The sequence below is a fragment of the Haplochromis burtoni genome, unplaced genomic scaffold (genome assembly GCF_018398535.1).
Source record: "Haplochromis burtoni strain Fernald_Lab_line unplaced genomic scaffold, NCSU_Asbu1 Contig_35, whole genome shotgun sequence".
In the NCBI taxonomy this organism is placed as follows: Eukaryota; Metazoa; Chordata; class Actinopteri; order Cichliformes; family Cichlidae; genus Haplochromis; species Haplochromis burtoni.
The window spans coordinates 581,702-600,885 of record NW_024582396.1 but is presented as its reverse complement, the minus strand read 5'-3'; the positions used below and the strand labels follow the sequence as shown (position 1 = coordinate 600,885).

Here is a 19,184-nt window from a genome sequence, read left to right as displayed (position 1 = left end):
AAATTAAATCAGCACCTGGATATTGCATGTGAGCGCATAGACGGTGCAAAAAAATAGTTCCAGCGTCCATGGCTAAAAAAAAAAAAAAAAAAAAAAAAAAAAAAAAGAGTCAAAATAAAAAAGCAATCACTTTGGCTCCAAGACCGTACAGGCTGATAAGGAAAGACCCTCTCTTTGCGACTTCAATAAATACATCACTGATGAGTTGTTAATTTCGGGTCATGAAATGAATCATGAAGTTCGTTTTGTAAATTACAATTATTATTATTAGAATCAGAAGAAAGGATTACCCTGGTGTGCTTATTGGCAAATCGCAAGTCATCAGACAATGAGTGCACGGTGACTTCTGTCTCAGTCAAATCCACCGTTTGCTCATCAAGTCCAGCTTCAAACACCAAGATGGCAATGACAAATGTGAAGGTTTCAAAAACAGATAGGCCAGTGGTCTATTATGGCAACTCTCTTTTCTACTGCCCATGTGTAAAAGCACTTCAGCTCGCCTAGCATAGAGCTCCATATCACACTTTCACATGGTCCAACAAAGGCTCCAGGACTCTTCAAGGTGGCCAATTTTCTCTCAGTAGAAATCCTCAAATTCTAAATACCTCCTTGGCTTGTTTGGCACCATGATAGCATCTTGACTGCTAAAAGCATGAAACAATAGGGCTTCTTTTCTATTGGTTGTTAGCCATTTGCTGCACAGAAGAAAGTGACTCCACTAGTGTGAGTAAATTCACTTCTGTGTGCAGTTATGCATCGCAATAATAACAATAATAATAATAATAATAATAATAATAATAATAATAATAACAATAACAATAATAACAACAATAATGTGTGGCTAACACAAAAAAAGAAAAAAATCACATACTTAAACAGAAAGCCAGTAATACACTGAATATTTTGGACACTGGTGCAACTATAAATAATTAAAGATTTTACCATGACCAATGAGATGCAGGACTGAAAATAAAAACTTTAGGCAAAGGCCAAAACATCTTCTTCTAGAACCAGTGCCTGAGGTTATCAAACACTACAGCTTATCTCGGATGTGCCAACGCACCACAAGAGGATCGAAACCTTCCTTGATGTAGCCATTCGTAACATGATGCATCATGTTACAAATGGCTCTCCACGCATGACTCAAATGACAGCTAAATGCACATGTGTGCCAGCATGAAGTAAACATCCAGGCTATTTGGCATTTATCCTGATGATTACTCTGCTCTACATTAACCTACAATCGAAAGCTAACAAATAGTTTGGCTTCTGTTATTCCATTAAAGGGGACTGAAAAAGCTTTTCTATATATTTTTGCAACGCTGTTATAGCGGTGGACACTTATATTAAATATTGTTAAAGTTTTGGTTAAAGTAGTTTCAGTGTATCTACTTGTAATCCCCGAGACAAAAGATTGGGCTCCTCTTATCCAGTGTTCCGGTAAAAGATAAGAGGCTTTCCTAGATGTTTCAATTGAGTGTATAAAAACAATGTATAACCATCAACATGATGCGTGTTTTATTAAAGCTGATACCTGCAGCACTTGAAATCCAAACCCAGAAGTTTTCTGTAAGAAAACAAACCAGCCGGAACAAGACAAACATTTTCCCGCCCTCGATTGAGTCACTGAAATAAAAAGCAGGCACTGATGACACATCAAGCCAAACATACATGGTAACCAAACTCCACCACTGTAAATATTCATTTGCCCTTTGCCAATACTCTTTCCTGGAACATAACAGAACAAAATATTTCCAAGTTTCCAGACTCCAGGTATTTTAAAGAACAGGTTTAAGGACACCCTCCTCCACCAGCTTCCACGGTTTAGAGAATCAGACATACCTCAAGTGGCCAAACCCTGAGTAATGGTTCCTGGAATTTGTTTGTTCTTTCCAGGAGTGAACGAGAGAAAATATATAACAATATACTGTTACTTACATCCTTCCTGCATACACAAAACAGTTTCTCCTTTGAAAAAAAACAGCAGTGTTGATTAAGGCACGGGTCTGGAAAATAAAGCTAATCCTGCACAGGAAGGGAGATTCAGGAAGTTCCAAGAGTTCTGGGGAGTACACAATCAACTTTAAGACTACAAAGGACCACATAGTGCGTGTGTGTAATATAATACCAAGCAAGAAGTAGTAGTTCTGGCAGGTAGCCCAGCTATTATCTGGCCTTTAATGGTGGGATATAAAAAAAAAAGACAAAAAAAAAAAAACAAAACTTAAATATAGCTGCAAATCCAATCCAAACAAATTCAGGAAAAAAGTCAAGTAGTTAACCACCTGACTAATCTGCCTTTGTTGTAGTCTTATTTCTTTTATTTGGCTCCAGTTCCTCAAACTATTTTATCCATTTGGCACATAAACATCAGGAGAAAAAAAATTCCCAAAATATCTTCAACAATCAAATTACAAGCGACTGTGCAGAAGCACTGAAGAGGTGTTTTGACATCTGACCCAGTTTATGCCCAGTGTGCATAGTTTCGGATATGCTGAAAATGAATAGCTAACTTAGCACATCTTTACCTAGCACTGACCTAGGTCGATCGGAGATGTAAGATTAAAACAATACTGCTAAACAGAATCATGTTATATCTTGTTACAGTATCTTGTTAGTGTCAGGAACAATTTAATAAATTCAAGCCTGAAAGTTTTGCAGCACATAAATCCTTTATTTTCTGCACAAACTGACTACTGCCTCTGACCGTTCGGATGCATTTACACCAGAGAGAGATTCGCTTTCTCCTCTTATCAGCAGTGAGATCTCTACCTACACAGATCTGCTGTTCAATCTGTGCGACACAGACTGTACATGCAGCAGGTGGATAGTGCCATGTTACATCTCCCAACCCCCACACAATAAAAGCTGCTGAGTCTAACAACTTTTCTAGCAGAAACCACGCGTAAGTATCAAGGGTGGCAGAAAATGACCTAGTTTTGCTCTTAAGATTGGAAAAGAAACGACTGGGAACATTTAGCGCAAAAACATCAGCGCTATCACTTTATCTGCCAGCGAAAGCCCAGGTGCAGACTAGAGGACACGCTGATGACATCGAGTCACGTTCTTAGCCACAACATAAGAAAATGCTTAGTACTGAACTGGATGAAAAGACATAAATTAACCAACTGGCTAATATATTTTTTTATAGCTCTGGCACGATGTTTCTAACTACTTAAATCTCTAATTTAAAATAACTAAATAAATAAATAAATAAATAAATAAATAAAGGTAAATTACAGATGATAGCAAGCAAGAGCTAATTTCCTGTTAAATGTTTTAGTGTATCGGATTTCATCAAGCTTTCAGGGCTTAGCGACCAGTTTTTGGTTGACACCATTCTCTTTTAGCTGCCAGATTTTACATGGCTTAATCCCACTTCTTGGGTGTTCTGCGTCTTAGATAAAAATGGCACCTTGTCAATCCTGAGAGACACTAGGGTCAATCTGCCAAAGACTAAGTCGAAAATGCTTGGCCTGAAGGTCTCTGGGGACTAACACTAATCAGAGAACACTTCCAGCTTCCTCGGCAGTAGTGTCACATCTCTGGAGCTTATGAAAATGGTTGTGTAACAGAGACGACAGTCGCTCAAGGGTCAGACTCGGCTATTTTTAATAGCTGTCTGGGAAAATGGGAACATTTTCGTTGAGGAGGTGGGGCACGGTGGGGGGCTGCATTATTAAGATTAAGATACTTGATTACGGCAGATTAGAGACGATGTCAAAACAAACCAGCACACACAGCACAGCAAAGCTGACATACAGCAGCTAATCTGGCTGCGCTGCCTCAGAGGAAATTCACAAGAACCACTTTAATGTTTTATTCACAGGGCCATTCAAGTGTACGCACAGTAAACTGTGGCTCTTTTCCTCTTCAGTTACAATGACTAACACAGTTTTTTCTTCTGTCATTTCTGTGTATTTAAGTCACGCTTATGAGGCCCACTCTCAAAAGGTTTCCTCTTAAAGACCCAATACATGTTGCATAACAAACACCACCCTTGACGTAAGACAAACAAAACCTGGTTTTGTGTGAGGGCTGCTGGAACGGGTGTGACGTTGGTTAGCCTGTATTTGGTAGCAAAAATCATTAAGGGTTCCCTCCCACCACCTCAGGCTATCCGGGGTTTGACCCGTTATGGACGTCATTATATAGCGGTGGGCATCACATCCTAGCCCAGAACCGTGTTTTTTTACTTTTGTTTGACATTGCCCACCACATCCATATATATTTAAATTGGGGTGGTCGTGTTATGTTCGTCGCTCCTTGCAAAGAGGATACCAAAAACCATTTGAATGAAAGCCATTAAGGATGCAGATGAGTGTTCCAGTTGTGGCTATTACTGGGCACTGACGAAATGCCAGTGCTGCCAAATGACAGATAACGTCATGTTCATTCATGAGACAAGTTTTCAATGAAACTCAAAACCTGCCCCTGTAAATAATGGCCCTGACGCACAAGACCTTGCTGACTTGCGTTTATATAATTTGAGGTGACTAGGTGACGGAGAATGAAGTAGGAAGAATGGAAAATGGAAACAGGGGAAAAAAGAAAAATCCTGATTTTACTTCAGAGAGCAAAGCTTAAGCTAAAACTAGGTCATTACCAAAGAGGAAAGTTACGAAAGAGGCAGCCTGAAAATTGTGGGTTTCTTCTTGCAAACTCAGACACAGGGGATGCTGGGAAAAAAATGTCAATGTTAAATATATTTAAAAATCATTTTCTCTGATAAATACTTTACATCCAACAAATCAGAGTGTGCATTAGGGATACACAGATTAGAGATAATAGCCAACAGAAGCTTAATTTTTTTTGTAGTAAAACCAAGGTGAGAATCTCTTTCATGTCTGCAATGTGATTGGTTTTAAATCTTTCAGTTTATTTAGAAACATCAAAGTACAGGAAGCTCAGAAAGCAAGAAAGAAAGAAGATTATGATTAGTTATGATTGGAATTTAGAGTCTAAATTTCACTTTCACCTTAGAGATTTTATACCATTTTATCTAACATGTAAATTTGCTGAAAGGCATCACTTTCAAAATTTGATGCATGCAAAAACAGAGTTTGTGGAAGCATTTTTGACTCTTACTTTAAAACCACAGGCATTTAGGTTTTAGTCTGGACTGGCACAAATTGAGACTAACGAAAACAATAACAGCCATGTTTGCTACTTGATGGGGTCTTAGAACTCAACAGGTGCCTCTTTCTTGATCACAAGACAGCAATTCTGTGCATGTGAGTAATAGCTTAGATGTACAGAAGATATGTCCAGTGTATATCAATGACATTCAAGTATTGGCATAGTTTGATTTAAAATATGCTAAGTACAAGTGCGGATTTAGCCAAAAACTATGACAGCCTAAAGAGAAGCAAATTTTAAAGCTTTATTTAAAACTGTGACATCAGCTATTTTCATAGCACAGCCCAAGGAAATCAGACATTTAAATAAACAAAGCAATAGACTTGAACCCTAAATTAAGGAAAATACATGCATGAAAAGCACAGAAAAAATAAAACAAAAAAGTTTATTTTTTTAATTATTATTTAGTAAAACTTATTTTTTTTTTTTCTTTTAAAGGCCCAAACCAGTTTGGTGAAACAGAGCTTTCAGTGAGACTGGTTTAAATATGACTCACGTTACCCTTTGAATGCATATGTACAGATCGAGCATTTGAATAGTTTGTAAGAGGTCAAGTAAGTGAAAGCATTCTTGGAAACTTATCCTGCAGTTTCCTAACCTCCTCCATGAGTTCAGTCTCCGATGCTGATGAAGATTTTGTTTACCTTATTTTATTGCCAGGTTAAAAGTCTGAGCCTAGGTATAGTCTCATGAGGGGCAGGAGCAAGAACAAGCTGTTGACTGAAAACACAGCAGAGCCTTTGGTCCGTGCATGCCATACCACCCACTTCTCTCCTTGCAGTGATCTCACTGTGTGCATTGTAATGGCAGAACCGCCTGGAACTACCAACTCGGAGGGAGGAGGGGAAATCTGCCAAGTACACAGACCTTACATAAAGCTCCTAAATTTTTGCTGGCCTAAATAATATGCTAAACTGTATTGCCAGGGTGTGCATGCATGGCTTGTTAAATGTGTGCACGAGGGAAGAGGAACCAGCAGATGGCCATCTGTCTGTAATCAAAAACTCATCACTGTAAAAAAATAAGAAAAGCTCAGCTATAGTCAACTCAGAGAAACAAAAAGTGCTGAAACAATTATGTGTCAAATTATAAAAACCCTTTACTAAGACTTTTTTGTGAAATGATAATACATTTCACAACAATGTATTCAGTGTTTGGTCTACACTGAACGTCACGAGTAGACTATAACTTATGTAAAAACAATAACAGTTACCCTGACCAAAAAAGAAATGATTTCCTACACCAATTTCTGCAGATTGCAATTAACTAAAGACGTTGACCTTAAGCAGTTTGGGTGAAGACACATTAGGTGATCAGTTTGTTCAAGTCTGATTAAATTCAATGAGCATCATTTAATTGGAGGAGCAGCAATTGTTGCAAATTGTTGGACGGGTAGACAGATATAGGAAGATTACTGTTATCAAATAAAAGTTGATGTATCAAATTTGGCTGAGAAATTAAATTAAAAATTCTATTAAAATTGACTGGCCCTGCATTAAAAGTAAATGGTAAATGGAGTGCTTCTTATAGAGCACTTTTCTGCTCTACCTGAGAACTCAAAGTGCTTAACACAACTTGTAAAAGAGGCCCTTTTTCTATGCTTAAGTGCTTTAACACTCCTATGGATGCATCAGAGAGCATCCTGGGATTAGCATCTTGGCCCAATGATATTTGGCAGACCAACTACTGATTAGTGGATGGCCTGCTCTACCTCCTGAGCCAAAGATACCCCTATTATAATATGAAGCACACATTATTTTTAGAGGTCATTCCTCCCCCAACACAAGCACACACACACACACAAATCAATTTACAAGCAGCCGACTCTGAAATGAAGAGTGAAAAGATGACGAAATCTGCCTCTACCTGTGCCAACTATTTGAAGTAGAAAGCACTGCATCAAGGCTTATGAGAAATCATTAAAACTGGGTTACGGGAAACTGAAGCTTTATTAACATCCCACTTTACAGTAAAAGAAAGAAGTGCTGGCACATTATATTTATTGCTGCCATTGCTCATTCTCCTATCATGGGTGAAAGATGCCTAATAAAATGTTAATTTGCAATTTCTGTAAATGCTGAAAAAACATCACTGATTTATTTTAGACATGGCTGAAATAACTGCAGTGCATGTTAAGAAAGCTAAAAGGCATTCACAGCAAGACTTCTTGGGCTATTTGTCTGTAATTTCACTGGGGGCGGGACTACTAAACATTAAAATTATGTAATTTGCAAGTGAGAAGGAGCTTTACCCAGTCCCTAAAATTATGAGGAAATATGGCAGTGAACACAAACATACTAAAAATGTTATAATATACTGTACAAATACTCCTAATGTCACATCTCTGCCACACAAATCTGAGTCACAATTTCTTGCCATACTGCAGGATGACTGCATTTTAAACAGGCAAAAGGGTCATTGTATAAGAGTATGACTGAGCGCGTTCATCTGGCAAAGGAGAGCAGGGTGGGGGAGGGAAGCTACAAGGGCAGCATCTCGACCTTGCAGCAGGAAAGAGGGTGAATGAGTGTCTTGATGATCAGTGATTGAAATCAGCGGCAGAGTTTTCTCATTGGCTCACACGGTCACATGGTGGTGCCTGATGGTCCTCGATTAATGCCGTTTGAAGCAGCACACCGGACGATAAGAGCCCCTGCCCAACGCAGGCCATAACTCTTCACTGTTTCTGGCAAACATCATCTAGTCGAGTAACTGAATTATACACTGCAGGAGTGGATGAAATACTGAATCAGAAGCAATGCTGGGGAAAGCTAATGATAAAGCTTTTTTTAAATAGCTCAATAATCAAACATTTCACTAGAGCAGGCTAAATTCTGTTCTGATGCATCTCCCTTGAGATACTGTCTAAATTGTCAGCATGAATGAATGAACTGCGCTCTCGTTTTCAACAGAAATATGTCATGTGAGAAAAAAGAAAGAAAGAAAACAGGTGAATTAATAAAATGACCCAATTCCTCTGTTCAACTATGACATAAAAGAAGGGCTTTTGTTATACAAGTAGATTCCTTTACATGTGAGACCATTAAGTGATAGAAGCCACAGTCAATCCTATGGCTCAAACAGGGATTAAAACAATAGACTAAAGATCAGGATGCTTCTGCAAAAAAGAAGTGGGGTGAAAAATCCTTTAACCACAACTGGTCGTAAATGGGTCAGAGCATGGTAGGATAGGACACCACCCTGGCAGAGCTGCCCTGCAACGAGCCAGGCTAGTCAGAGAGAAGGGGGACAGTAGGATGAGCCAAGTTTAGAAACACTGGCGAGGAAGCAAACACTCACTAAACAGTGTGTTGGCAAGTCTGGAAAAACGTGTTAGGAATGACCTACATCCAGACTGTGAGAGGAAGCACAAGATGCTCAAAGGATAAATCACCTGTTTGCAGGGAATTAAAAGCTATAACATTTCATTAACAACGCCTGCTTTGTTCACACTCTGCAGCACTGTTATCTCAAACATGTGGGTTTAGTGGTGTTATGCAACCATCAGTGGACACACGTACATCCTTGAATAAAACGTTTTTATTTCCAATTTGCATAACGGAAGAAGAGACTGACTGAACTATTTCCTACATCGAATTTGAAAGCTCATCTCATGTGCCCTGTTGGCAAAGGTTTCATGAACCAGTTTTTGAGAAAGGCCCTAAAAAAAAAATAAAAATTAAAAAAAAAAAAAAAAACAGTAAAAGGAGAGACGGTGAGAAGGAGGAAAGCAAAAATATGGGACACCAAAAGGGAAGAGAATATGTATTCGACAAAATCCCCAAGTGTGCATTAAAAAAATAAATAACATCGCACCACTCGTGTGTGTGAAGGTTCTCAGTCATCCAGGTCATCACAGTCTGCGGTCCTTAGATCGCACCACTCAGCACGTGAGAGGGGGTACTCATTTCATAAGTAGGTTTCTGTTTAAATGTCATGTGTGTCACACTGCTGGCTCTAACCCGTATATAACTAACACCAAAGAGATAGATAAACAGCACTTTCGGGCATATACAAAGGGCCTCATTAAGGAGCATTACATACCAGCTTCACACAACAAACACCAGGTTCCGGTGTACCTTTGTGTTGTGTGTACCAGTGAAGTAAGTGTGCGATACATGCTTTCACTCTCCAACCTCAACCTTCGACTCTAACAGTGTTCGTCCCACAGAGAGAGACAAGCAAAAAAACAAAAACTGAAATTCAGAGAATCGGCCGTCACGCTGCTGTAGCCCTAGGTGACTGTATTTGTAGGTCAAGTTCAGTTTAGTAAGTAGTTAACACCATCCGGGCCCCTCATTTTTCTCTTCAGTCTCTCCCCCCCTTTCTGCTTGTGGCATCCTTTAAGACCCGCAAGTTTAGTTTACCCTGCTACCTCTCGTCCTTTGTATCATCTGTTTACAAAACTTTCTGTAATGCATTTATGCCACATTTTGACAATTGTAAAATGTCTTGTTCATATTCTGATCATCTCTAAAACAATCCAATTTCATTCTGAAGCTCACCTTGAAAACATTAATTATCTAAAGTACACTGTATCTTTTTGGTGCTCTAACTAATAAGGAGAGTTAAGTCACTAAGAAGCACGTTTCCCCCGTCGTTGCTGCCTGTAATTCCAGTAGGTATTGTACCAACATGGAACATCCTGTTTTTTCTCCACAGAAACTCTGCTGGGATTGGAGAACAGGACCAGAGCACTTTGTCTTTGTGGATTAGCCACAGACACATATGTTTCCATGGAGCAGGTCAGGCTAACGAAGGGCTTTCATTCGTTTAATACCCTCTCTCCCTCTGTAGCATGAGTATTAATCTGGGAGCTGAGGGACTTCAGGAATAGTTATTGTCCTTTAAGCTCAACTATAACAGCACGGACTTAGTGGATAATAACTACTCCAGGGTCAGCCAAATTTTTATTTCTCCTGTGGCTGTTGAAGTCATTCTTCATCTGTGGATGTGTTCTAGAAACAACCCTCCCCGCAGGCATAAAACAGCAGCAAGGGGTGTATTGCGTTGCGTTGTGTTTTTGACATTCCACTGTGACTCCCTGAGGATAAACTGGAGGCTCTGAGACTGGACTGGCGCGATAACAGCAGCAACAACTATATTTCCTGTTATTGAGATGTGGACAGAGAAACAAGGGATTGCTGTGGTCAAGGGAAATTTAAAAAAAAAAAAAATGCTGATATATTTCCTTACTTCAGTAATAGAGAAACAGACCAACTTTGTGGAGAGATAAGAAGGTTATCAAGGTCAATACTAATGCACATCAATGTTTGTGTACTTTTAGACAGCTCAAACAAACCCAGTAGGCAATTGCTGATACCAAGCCACCAACTGAGCTGTGCTTTCCAACAGACAAGAGGTTTTTTGATTGAGTTATCTAAAAAAAAGAAGTTAATTATGTTTTATTAGGATGCATACTGAACATTTCTCACCAGTGACTCACAATTTCTTAAAAATCAGGGAGGAGAATAAAGCTGAAGCTTTTGTTACTTGCCATGTGTAGTTCTGACAAGTTTATTTGGATAATCTTTGGCAATTACACTGCAATGTGCTTCACAGCGCCAACAAAACAAATCAAAACAGGTATAACACCACTCTACGATACACAATATTCCCTTAACAGTTACTTTCAAATGACTGATTTAAAGTCAGATTTGAACAACAACAAGCAGAGTTGGGCATGACTGCACATTTAAGGTCAACTGCATTGCATTCCAGCTCCAAAGGAGCTGCAGGAGCTAATACGTGCAATAACAGACACTGCAACACAAGTCACCAACACTGGGAATACTGAGAATCCATGTTCAGAAGAAGGCGCAGTAAATGCTGCAGAACAAAAACAGCTAAAGGGCATCTGTGACTCGAGCCAGTGTTAGATAGATCTTGGAAACTCTCTGATAGCACCTGTCAGTGAGCCGAGTGGCTTCTCAGGGTTAAGAGAAGAGAGGCGGTATTTCATCTTGACAAAAAGAATGCAGCGTGTGGCTTTCAGAGGAGAACATGGAGCCTTAGTTTTTAGCTCAGTAAAAGGGTTTTTCATAGCACTAACAGTACCCAAACAACAGACTCAAGTGGACAGAAAGCACCAAATTCCTCAAAGCTAAGTGTCAAATATAATCCCCTACCAGACCAGAAGAATAAGCCATTACTGGCAAATTTTTCAGAAGCCTCTGGCAAAAGGAACCATAAGAACAAATAGCACGGTCAATACAGGGAAATGAACAGATGTTAGTTATTTGGACATACCCTGCATAATTCCATGTAAAGCATGGGTGTAAAACACATTGTAATCTGCGTGCCACAGAAATCCCAATTTGATTTTGAGTGGGCCACACACTACATCCATTGCATAATAACCAATAAAAAGCCCTCTAAGCTGATTCTCTTTCTGTAAATATGTTTAGGTACACACAGATAACCCTAACATTTCTTTAGCTTTACAAACTTGATGAGCAGTCTGACATATCTCAAGTTAAATATGCCCCTGTTTTTCCACACTGCAAAAAAATACAACTGTATGCAAGCAAATAAAAATCTGTTAGACTGGCTCCCACACTTTGTTTGACACCACAGATGTAAACCAAAAATGAAAGCAGCCCTCACACAAAGAACCTGGTCTGTGTTGGTACAGTGCATCAGAAGTAGACATCGGTGTTCATGTTGGCTTCCCACAAGCCCAGGATGTTCTTATTGCTGTATAACTGTACTGCTGTGGTGACAGACCTACTACTATAGCGGAAGTGAGAGGAGAGGTTTCACTGGGTTGAGAAAAAAACAAAAAGAGCCACCAAGGGTTGTGACGCACCATTAAGTCTGCTCTGCAGTGTCTGCAAAAACACTCACTGCAGAGAAAAGTCACAGGGAGGGGAAGAGACTCCAAATGCAAACTCAGCTTCAAACTGACTGCAATGTCCATTTTACCCCAGCAATAATTCAAATTACCAACACCGTATTGTGCATGAGTCATAATGTCACACAATACAAAATTAAAAGCTAAAGAGGTCCGCCGTCTGTTGCTGGCCTAGTTTAAAAACATCAAGGGGTTACTCCATTAGTTTTGTCCCATCTTCAAAAAGCACACGGGGTGGATTATCTGGGGCTTACAAATTACATACAAGTCAGTTTCACTATTATTACCGTTTCCCCCCTTTGGCTGCGTGTGTACAACCAGGTGTGGGTACGGGCCATCTATTTATAGCCATCTCTTTGCCTGCTGCTCAGTCCAGCCTGTGCTAAGGAGATTTAGTGTTCCTGCATCCTGGTTCTTGTCCGTGTCGAAAGCTGATTTCCATTTAAAGAAAACTGCACCTGCAGCACAACACAGTGCTGAAGGGAGGTGAAACTACAAACCAACTTCATGCAGGAATTTAAATAGATAATTAAGAAAAAAGTACATATCGCTGACGTTATCAGCACAGTAGAGCTGTTTGTCTAAAACTGGTGGTTGTATAATCAGAGCGAGTGCCTGCAAACGTGTACTGATACCACATTACTGACAAGCAGCAGCTGAGGTCAAAGCACTGCTGAGCAAAGCATCCATTGGGCTTGTTTTTACAGAGCAGTTTGCCTCATTTTTTTCTCCGTGTAAAAGCAAAACAGGTCTCACTTAAATGACAGACCATTGCTATGACAAGTGAATCTGATTCATGTTACAGACCCAGAGTTGTCATGACACCACAGCAGGAAAAGACATTACACCATAGGGGTTTAGTCAGTTCTGTTTTCCTGTGAACAAACTCTTACATCAACCATCTCCTGCCCCTGCAGCTCTCCAGCAAGGAGAGATTAGTGAATATGTGAGACAGGCTAAATGCCAAAAAAGGGTAACAGAACAAGTCCAAATTTGAGGGATGGAGAACACAAATGGCACTAGGAACACTTCTAAGACACCCATTTAGAAAAGCGCAAAAAGAAGAGGAACAAGCAAATCCATTCTGTGCACTTGACACAGGCACTCGTGGCTGACAGTGTACAAAAAACACACTAAAAGCAAAGCAGGGCAGTGAATTTTTTATGCTGCAATCAGACTACCGGCACAAAGACTGGTGGGACTTTCAGTTTGCCATAAAAACACAGTCTTGTTGTACATTCAGCTACCAACAAGTGTGCACAGTGGTTCTACATCTTACTGAACAAATGAACAGATCTTAAACCACAAGATGACAAGCCACATGAGGCAGTCAGCTGTTTCGGGGGGCTGCATGGCCCATGAGTGTGAGTGTTCCTTGCATGGGTTTGACCTCCTAATTATCTACCAAATCTAAAGCTGAGTGGGAGGCATCATTTAGTGCCTTTTATCTGTCTCTTCACAGGATTACTTTGAAACGACCAAGTCTACGTCTGTAAAAACCTTGCGGAGAGGTCTACAAACCTTCTAAACAGGCTATTGAGGATGTTCTCTTCTAGCTACGCTACAGTTTATCGTTGCAGTTAATCATTGGCTTCTTAAAGACCGTAACACAAAACAGACTGCATGCATTTTCAATCTCTGAGCTACTCACATGCAAGGTGCATAATTCAGTGACTAACTCCAAACCTTTGAAGCAACCACCTGCGTACATTGCATAACTGCATCTATTGCATACAAAATACATGTGGACAGGTGGTAGAGCGAGTAAAGATAAAAACACTTACCGCCATCACCAGCTCAAAGGGATGCTTGTACACCCGCACAGGTGACTGGTATTTCTGCACCATGATTGGGATTATGCCAACGATCTGAACAGAAGAACATAAGATCAAAATCAATCAGCAGTGATTACAGACATTTGGCGAAGAAATCTAAGAAGCGGGGCTGTATCTGAGTCATTCTTTAGAATAACCACTTGCTAAGTGCTAAAATTACAGCATTATAGCTGCATCTGGTCCTTCAGCGAGAGGCTTGATGTGCAATTAGGATGAGCTGTGTTTTGGCTGACTGATGGCGTGATGCCGAGTGAAGCCAGGTGCTGCTGTGTGTGTGTGTGTGTGTTTCCTTATCTGAAGGGAACTCTCCTGACCAAGGACCTCGCTGATCAATGGATGCAGCATTTCTTACTACTTTATCACATAAGCAGTGCTGCTGCAATGGCTTATCACTGCAAACTACAGGAGTATAACTATGCTAACGTCAGCTGCAGAAGCTTGGGTCAAAGCTGCACATGACAGCACTCTAACAGGGTTTTCCCTACCCATCAAAAATGTTTGTACACAACAGAGAAGCTTTGGGGTTCCAAAGGAAAATCACCAAGATGGATAAAAATATATTTTAGTCCAGTTCAGTTTTAATACAGGAAAAAAAAATCCTGTCCATTTAAATACAAAACAGCAAGGTAAGGTAAACAACTAGAGCAGTGGTGCATCAAATATGCAGCCCAGGGTATTTCCACTTCTTTGAACTGTAACTTACAGCTGTGACATGAGGAAAACCTGAGATTTCTCCCACTGTCTAAAAAAATTGCTTAAAAATTTTTTTTAAAAAAGGATTTAACAAGTACTAACTAATGATATCTGGCATTTGTTTTTCTGAGGAGTAGGGTAAGAGGTCTTTCACATGGGCTTATAGTTGCAGTTTGTTTTTGTTTGTTTTTTAAGTTTGAATCTGACCCAGGAGTTCTGTTGTGTTATTTGTCAGGCCCATTTGAGACCCACAAACTGGGTGTGACACTCCTGACTTAGAGCACTAACACAGAGAGAACAGCATGAGAGTCAATTTAAATTTAAAAAAAAAAAAAAGTACAGATCAGTCCTTGGATTTCATGTGTTTTTGCTCAGCGTGTTGCTACATGTCTATAACTCCTGCTATGCTTTGATGGGTATATGTCTGCAAGGAGGGGTGTGAGCCAACGTCCCTGCACTACTTAATAAAGGGATCAGGGCGGACAGACTAATAATAACCAGTCTAGGTCACACAGGATACATACTGCTACAGTATCCCTTTGCTAAACACCACATGTCTTGACGATTGCTACTGCAGTACATAATTACCGTCATGCTTCAGGATCTGTTGGCAACTTCAAAGACACAAACAAGACAATTACTTCAGAACGTGCTAATTAGGAGACTTCAGTAACCGATATGCCCGTTAAGTTTAGTACCCAACCATCTTTACTGATCGCTTCCCACTGATTTTAAGCAGCCTCTTCTCACGGTTTACTCGTTTTTGTTTTTTGTTCTAGCTTGTTTTGGTCTTCTGCTTAAAGGAACTATTTGTAACGTCACAGTTTTAACTAATCCAAAACTGACTTTTTTGTCCTCAATTTTCAACACTGTTAAAAAATATTAAACAAATATTTTTTAAAGAAAAAAAAGATGGGGATTTTGGTACTGACTCATAGTGGTTAACAGCATTTGAAACGACGGCTTGCTAGCTGCCACACAAACAGCGCTCGCTGAGACTAGCCTAACTTTATAAGTCGATATTATATTATCTTGACACACATCAAATTAACGGATCTTACCTGTGATTTAGAAAGGTAACGAAATGTTGTTAACAGGTTGATTCTTGTCAGTGGTCGTTTCTTCTGTGAGGACTATCCGACGGAACTCATGCCATTTCCCTCTTCGGCTCTACACTTCTCCGGCTCCAGCGGCTAACAGCAGTTAGCTTTGTTATGCTAGCTGGCCATTAAGCCGGAATATTTATCAAACCCTTTGGCGAGTCCTTCTCAGAGCCTCACAGCGACGAGCATCCCAAGATCAACAAACTAAATATCCCTTATAGCTCGCTGTTAAATCACGCCTATAAGTAGATGGTGTTTGGACACAGGAGACGGTCTCCCTCCCTCCCTCGCTGTCATGCCTGTGGTACCGTCGCTCCTCCCCGTTTTCTAAGCTCAGTTTTTTTCCACCTCTTTCATAAAACCCGCAGCGTGCCCGACCTCTTCTGTTCAAGTGAAGGACACACAGCAGAGGACAGTCAGTATTATCATTGCAATTCTGAAAACATTAAATAAAAAATAAATAAATAAATGCTTCTCTGCTTTTACGTTTTACATTTTAGCTCTAAATATTGGGAGTTTTACGGTACAGCAGGTGGAACGAGCTGTGTTAATCTGACAGATGACGCTGCGCTGGTTGCATAAGCTGTAAATGCCCCTTATGGGCTGTGTGTGCACTGTAGTTCATGTTCTCTGCAATAAAATGATAATTCAGTTGACATGAGGACGTTTTCATTATTATTCTGACTTGATTCTTAATTTAAAGTTTACGTAGATCGGGGTGATTAAAGAATTTTCCAAAGTGTTTGTGTGGGGGGTAGAGGGGCACAAGAAATTTGAATATTTGATCATTCACTGACATAGAAAACATATGCAGGTGACAGGTAAAGGGCCTGGTTTACTCTAACTGCCTATGTGGCTCTCACTCTGCCATAGAGGTCAATATATATATAAGTATGAATGATTATTAGGAGGATGTAAAGAAAGAGAGGACAAAAAGGAGGAACTTATGTGCCAAAAAGGGGGGCTACCACCTTATCTGTCCAGATTACTGGTGTTTCTGTTATGAGTTAGATCATGTTAATTTGTGAGTGCAAACAGTGTCCATACGTATTTTAAGTGGCTTATATAGCTTAAATTTTAGAGTTTTTGAGTTTAATTACTTTTACTTAGTTGTCTACACTTTCTGGCCTCATCCTGAGAAGTTTACCCTACAAAGAAAAGTTGTTTGGTGGTGGTCTGGTGCTGGTCTCTTACAGCTGCTTTACGTGTGTAGTACTAACAGCATTGTGTAATACTAACACAAAGACGTAAGATTAGGCACTGTGTCAGCGACGCTGCAAAATAATGTTGTGAATACATTACAGTTATTTTCCAAAAAGTCCCTTTTCACCAGCCCAGCACCAAAGTCATTTCTATTCACCTGAGCCAACTCAGGTGAATAGAAATGAATACATCTGAGGGACAGCTCAGGTTGAGCGGTTTGAGAAAAAAGTACGAGAGGTACATTTCAGATCATTTGGACATATGTTAAATATGGAACTGCTAGGAAATAAAAAAAGAGGAAGACAGAGAAGATTCATGGATGTTATGAAGGAGGACATGAAGAAAGTTGATGGGACAGAGGAGGATGCAAGGGATGGGGTGAGATTGAGGTCACCTCTAAAGGGAGCAGGTGGAAGAAGAAGAACTCAATTAGTTGTTTAACACATTAGTTAATGAAGATAAAATTAAGTTAAGTCAAATCAAGTGGCTATGTAGTCATTTCAGCCATGTACAGTGGTACAGTACACAGTGAAACAAGACAGCGTTCCTCCAAGACAATGGTGCTACATATAATAGACAGTCCACACAGAACTACATGAAGTGCAAGTGTTCAAACATTGAACGATAGAGACACACAACAGTGCAGCAGAAAAGTGCAACAATGGGTTGTGCAAAAAGTACTTGAAGTAATGGGATGTATGAATGTGTGTGTGTTCATGCAGATACGTTTTTGAGCCAGTGACATGAATGAAGGTATGTGTGTTTGTGTCAGTCCAGAACCTGAGTGTTCATGTGTCTGACAGTTTGGGGGAAGGAACTGTTTCACAGTTTGGCATCGAGGGCCTGAATGCTCTGGTACCTTTTGCCAGAAGCCAGCAGGATGAAGAGTGTGTGTGAGGGGTGTGTGCGGTCCTCCACAATGGCGGCTTTGTGGATGGAGCGGGTGTCAGTGATAGAGGGAAGAGAGGTGAGAAGGGGTTAGTGGGAGATGGGCTTTTCTCAGCTTTTGCAGGAAGTAGAGACGCTATTGGGCTTTCGTAGCTATTGAGCTGGTTTTGGGGGACCAGGACAGGTTCTCTGCTTTGGTATTCTGTGAACACCAAGGAATTTGGCGCTCTCAATGAGCTCCACAGAGGATCCAACGATGTTAAGTGGACAGTGATATCTCTGTGCTCTCCTGAAGTCAACAATCATCTCTTTTGTTCTGTCCACATTCAGAGACAGGTTGTTGACTCTACACCAGTCCATTAGCTGTTGCACCTCCTCTCTGTATGCTGACTCGTCTTTCTTGCTGATGAGTCACAGCACAGTCATGTCATCAGCAGACTTGATGATGTGGTTCAAACTGTGCATTGCTGCACAGTCGTGAGTCAGCAGAGTGAACAGCAGTGGGCTGAGCACATAGCCCTGAAGGGCTCCAGTGCTCAGTGTTGTGGTGTTGGAGATGCTGTTACTGATCCAGACTGTCTGAGGTCTCTCCATCAGAAAGTCCAGGATCCAGTTGCAGGGGGCGGCGTGCAGGACCAGCAGGCTCAATTTTCCAATCAGGTGCTGAGAAATGATCGTGTTGAACGCTAAACTGAAATCTATGAACAGCATTTGTACATATGTGTCTTTGTCCAGGTGGGTGAGGCCAGATGTAGGTTGGTGGTAATGGCATCCTCTGTTGACCGGTTGGGGCGATAGTCAGTGGAGTGGCAGCAGGGTCTTAATAAGCCTCATGACGAGCCTCTTGAAGCACTTCATCATGATGGGTGTGAGTGCAACGGGACGGTAGTCACCGAGGCAGGACACAGAGGACTTCTTTGGCACAGGAACGATGATGGTGGCCTTGAGGCAGATTGGGAAGACAGCAGTACTCAGGGAGTATAACACTGTCACTAGTTTATGAGTAGTAGAAATGCAAATAATCATGTCTTTTTCTGCAAAATAGAGTATATAAAGAGTTACAGGACTCTCCCCCAGACCACAGCAGGAGCTTCACACACTGGCTCATACTCATAATACAAGTCAGAGCTTTACATTAAAAATGTTAAGTGTGTTTTCAGAATTGGAGTTTATAGTTGGTTTGGTTGGCAGTTCATGTTTTGCCTCAGCTAAAATTAAATATTTATACTTCCAATAGCATTAACATACTACAGGTCATGAAGAAGACCTTTGTCATTTTCATTGTCAGTGGGCTAAAGAACTTAATTAAAACATTCTAACAGAAATGTAAATGCTGTACTTTGATTCTTTTGATAAACTATGTAACTTGGATACGATGCTGGCGTGACCACAGTGCACACGTGTGATGTTGCTCACAGTGGTCCTGTCACAGGAAAGTAGGACCCAAATGCAGGACTTTCTGAATGGAGA

At 40.5% G+C, this 19,184-nt stretch overlaps 1 protein-coding gene across 5 annotated transcripts in view; it reads right to left on the bottom strand.

Annotated features, from left to right (window-relative positions):
• si:dkey-237i9.1 (SEC14-like protein 1) overlaps window positions 1–15,936 on the bottom strand; it is a 36,027-nt gene extending 20,091 nt beyond the window's left edge. For 4 of the 5 annotated variants that reach the window (XM_042219556.1, XM_042219558.1, XM_005919183.3 and 1 more), the window contains exons 1-2: window positions 15,109–15,575; window positions 13,777–13,860 (exon numbers count right to left, since the gene is read on the bottom strand). In XM_042219556.1, the coding sequence (XP_042075490.1) occupies window positions 13,777–13,860; window positions 15,109–15,114 (90 nt within the window). In that variant the 5' untranslated portion in view covers window positions 15,115–15,575. The other variant, XM_042219557.1, reaches the window with a different exon arrangement.
• Window positions 15,937–19,184: the final 3,248 nt, after the last annotated feature.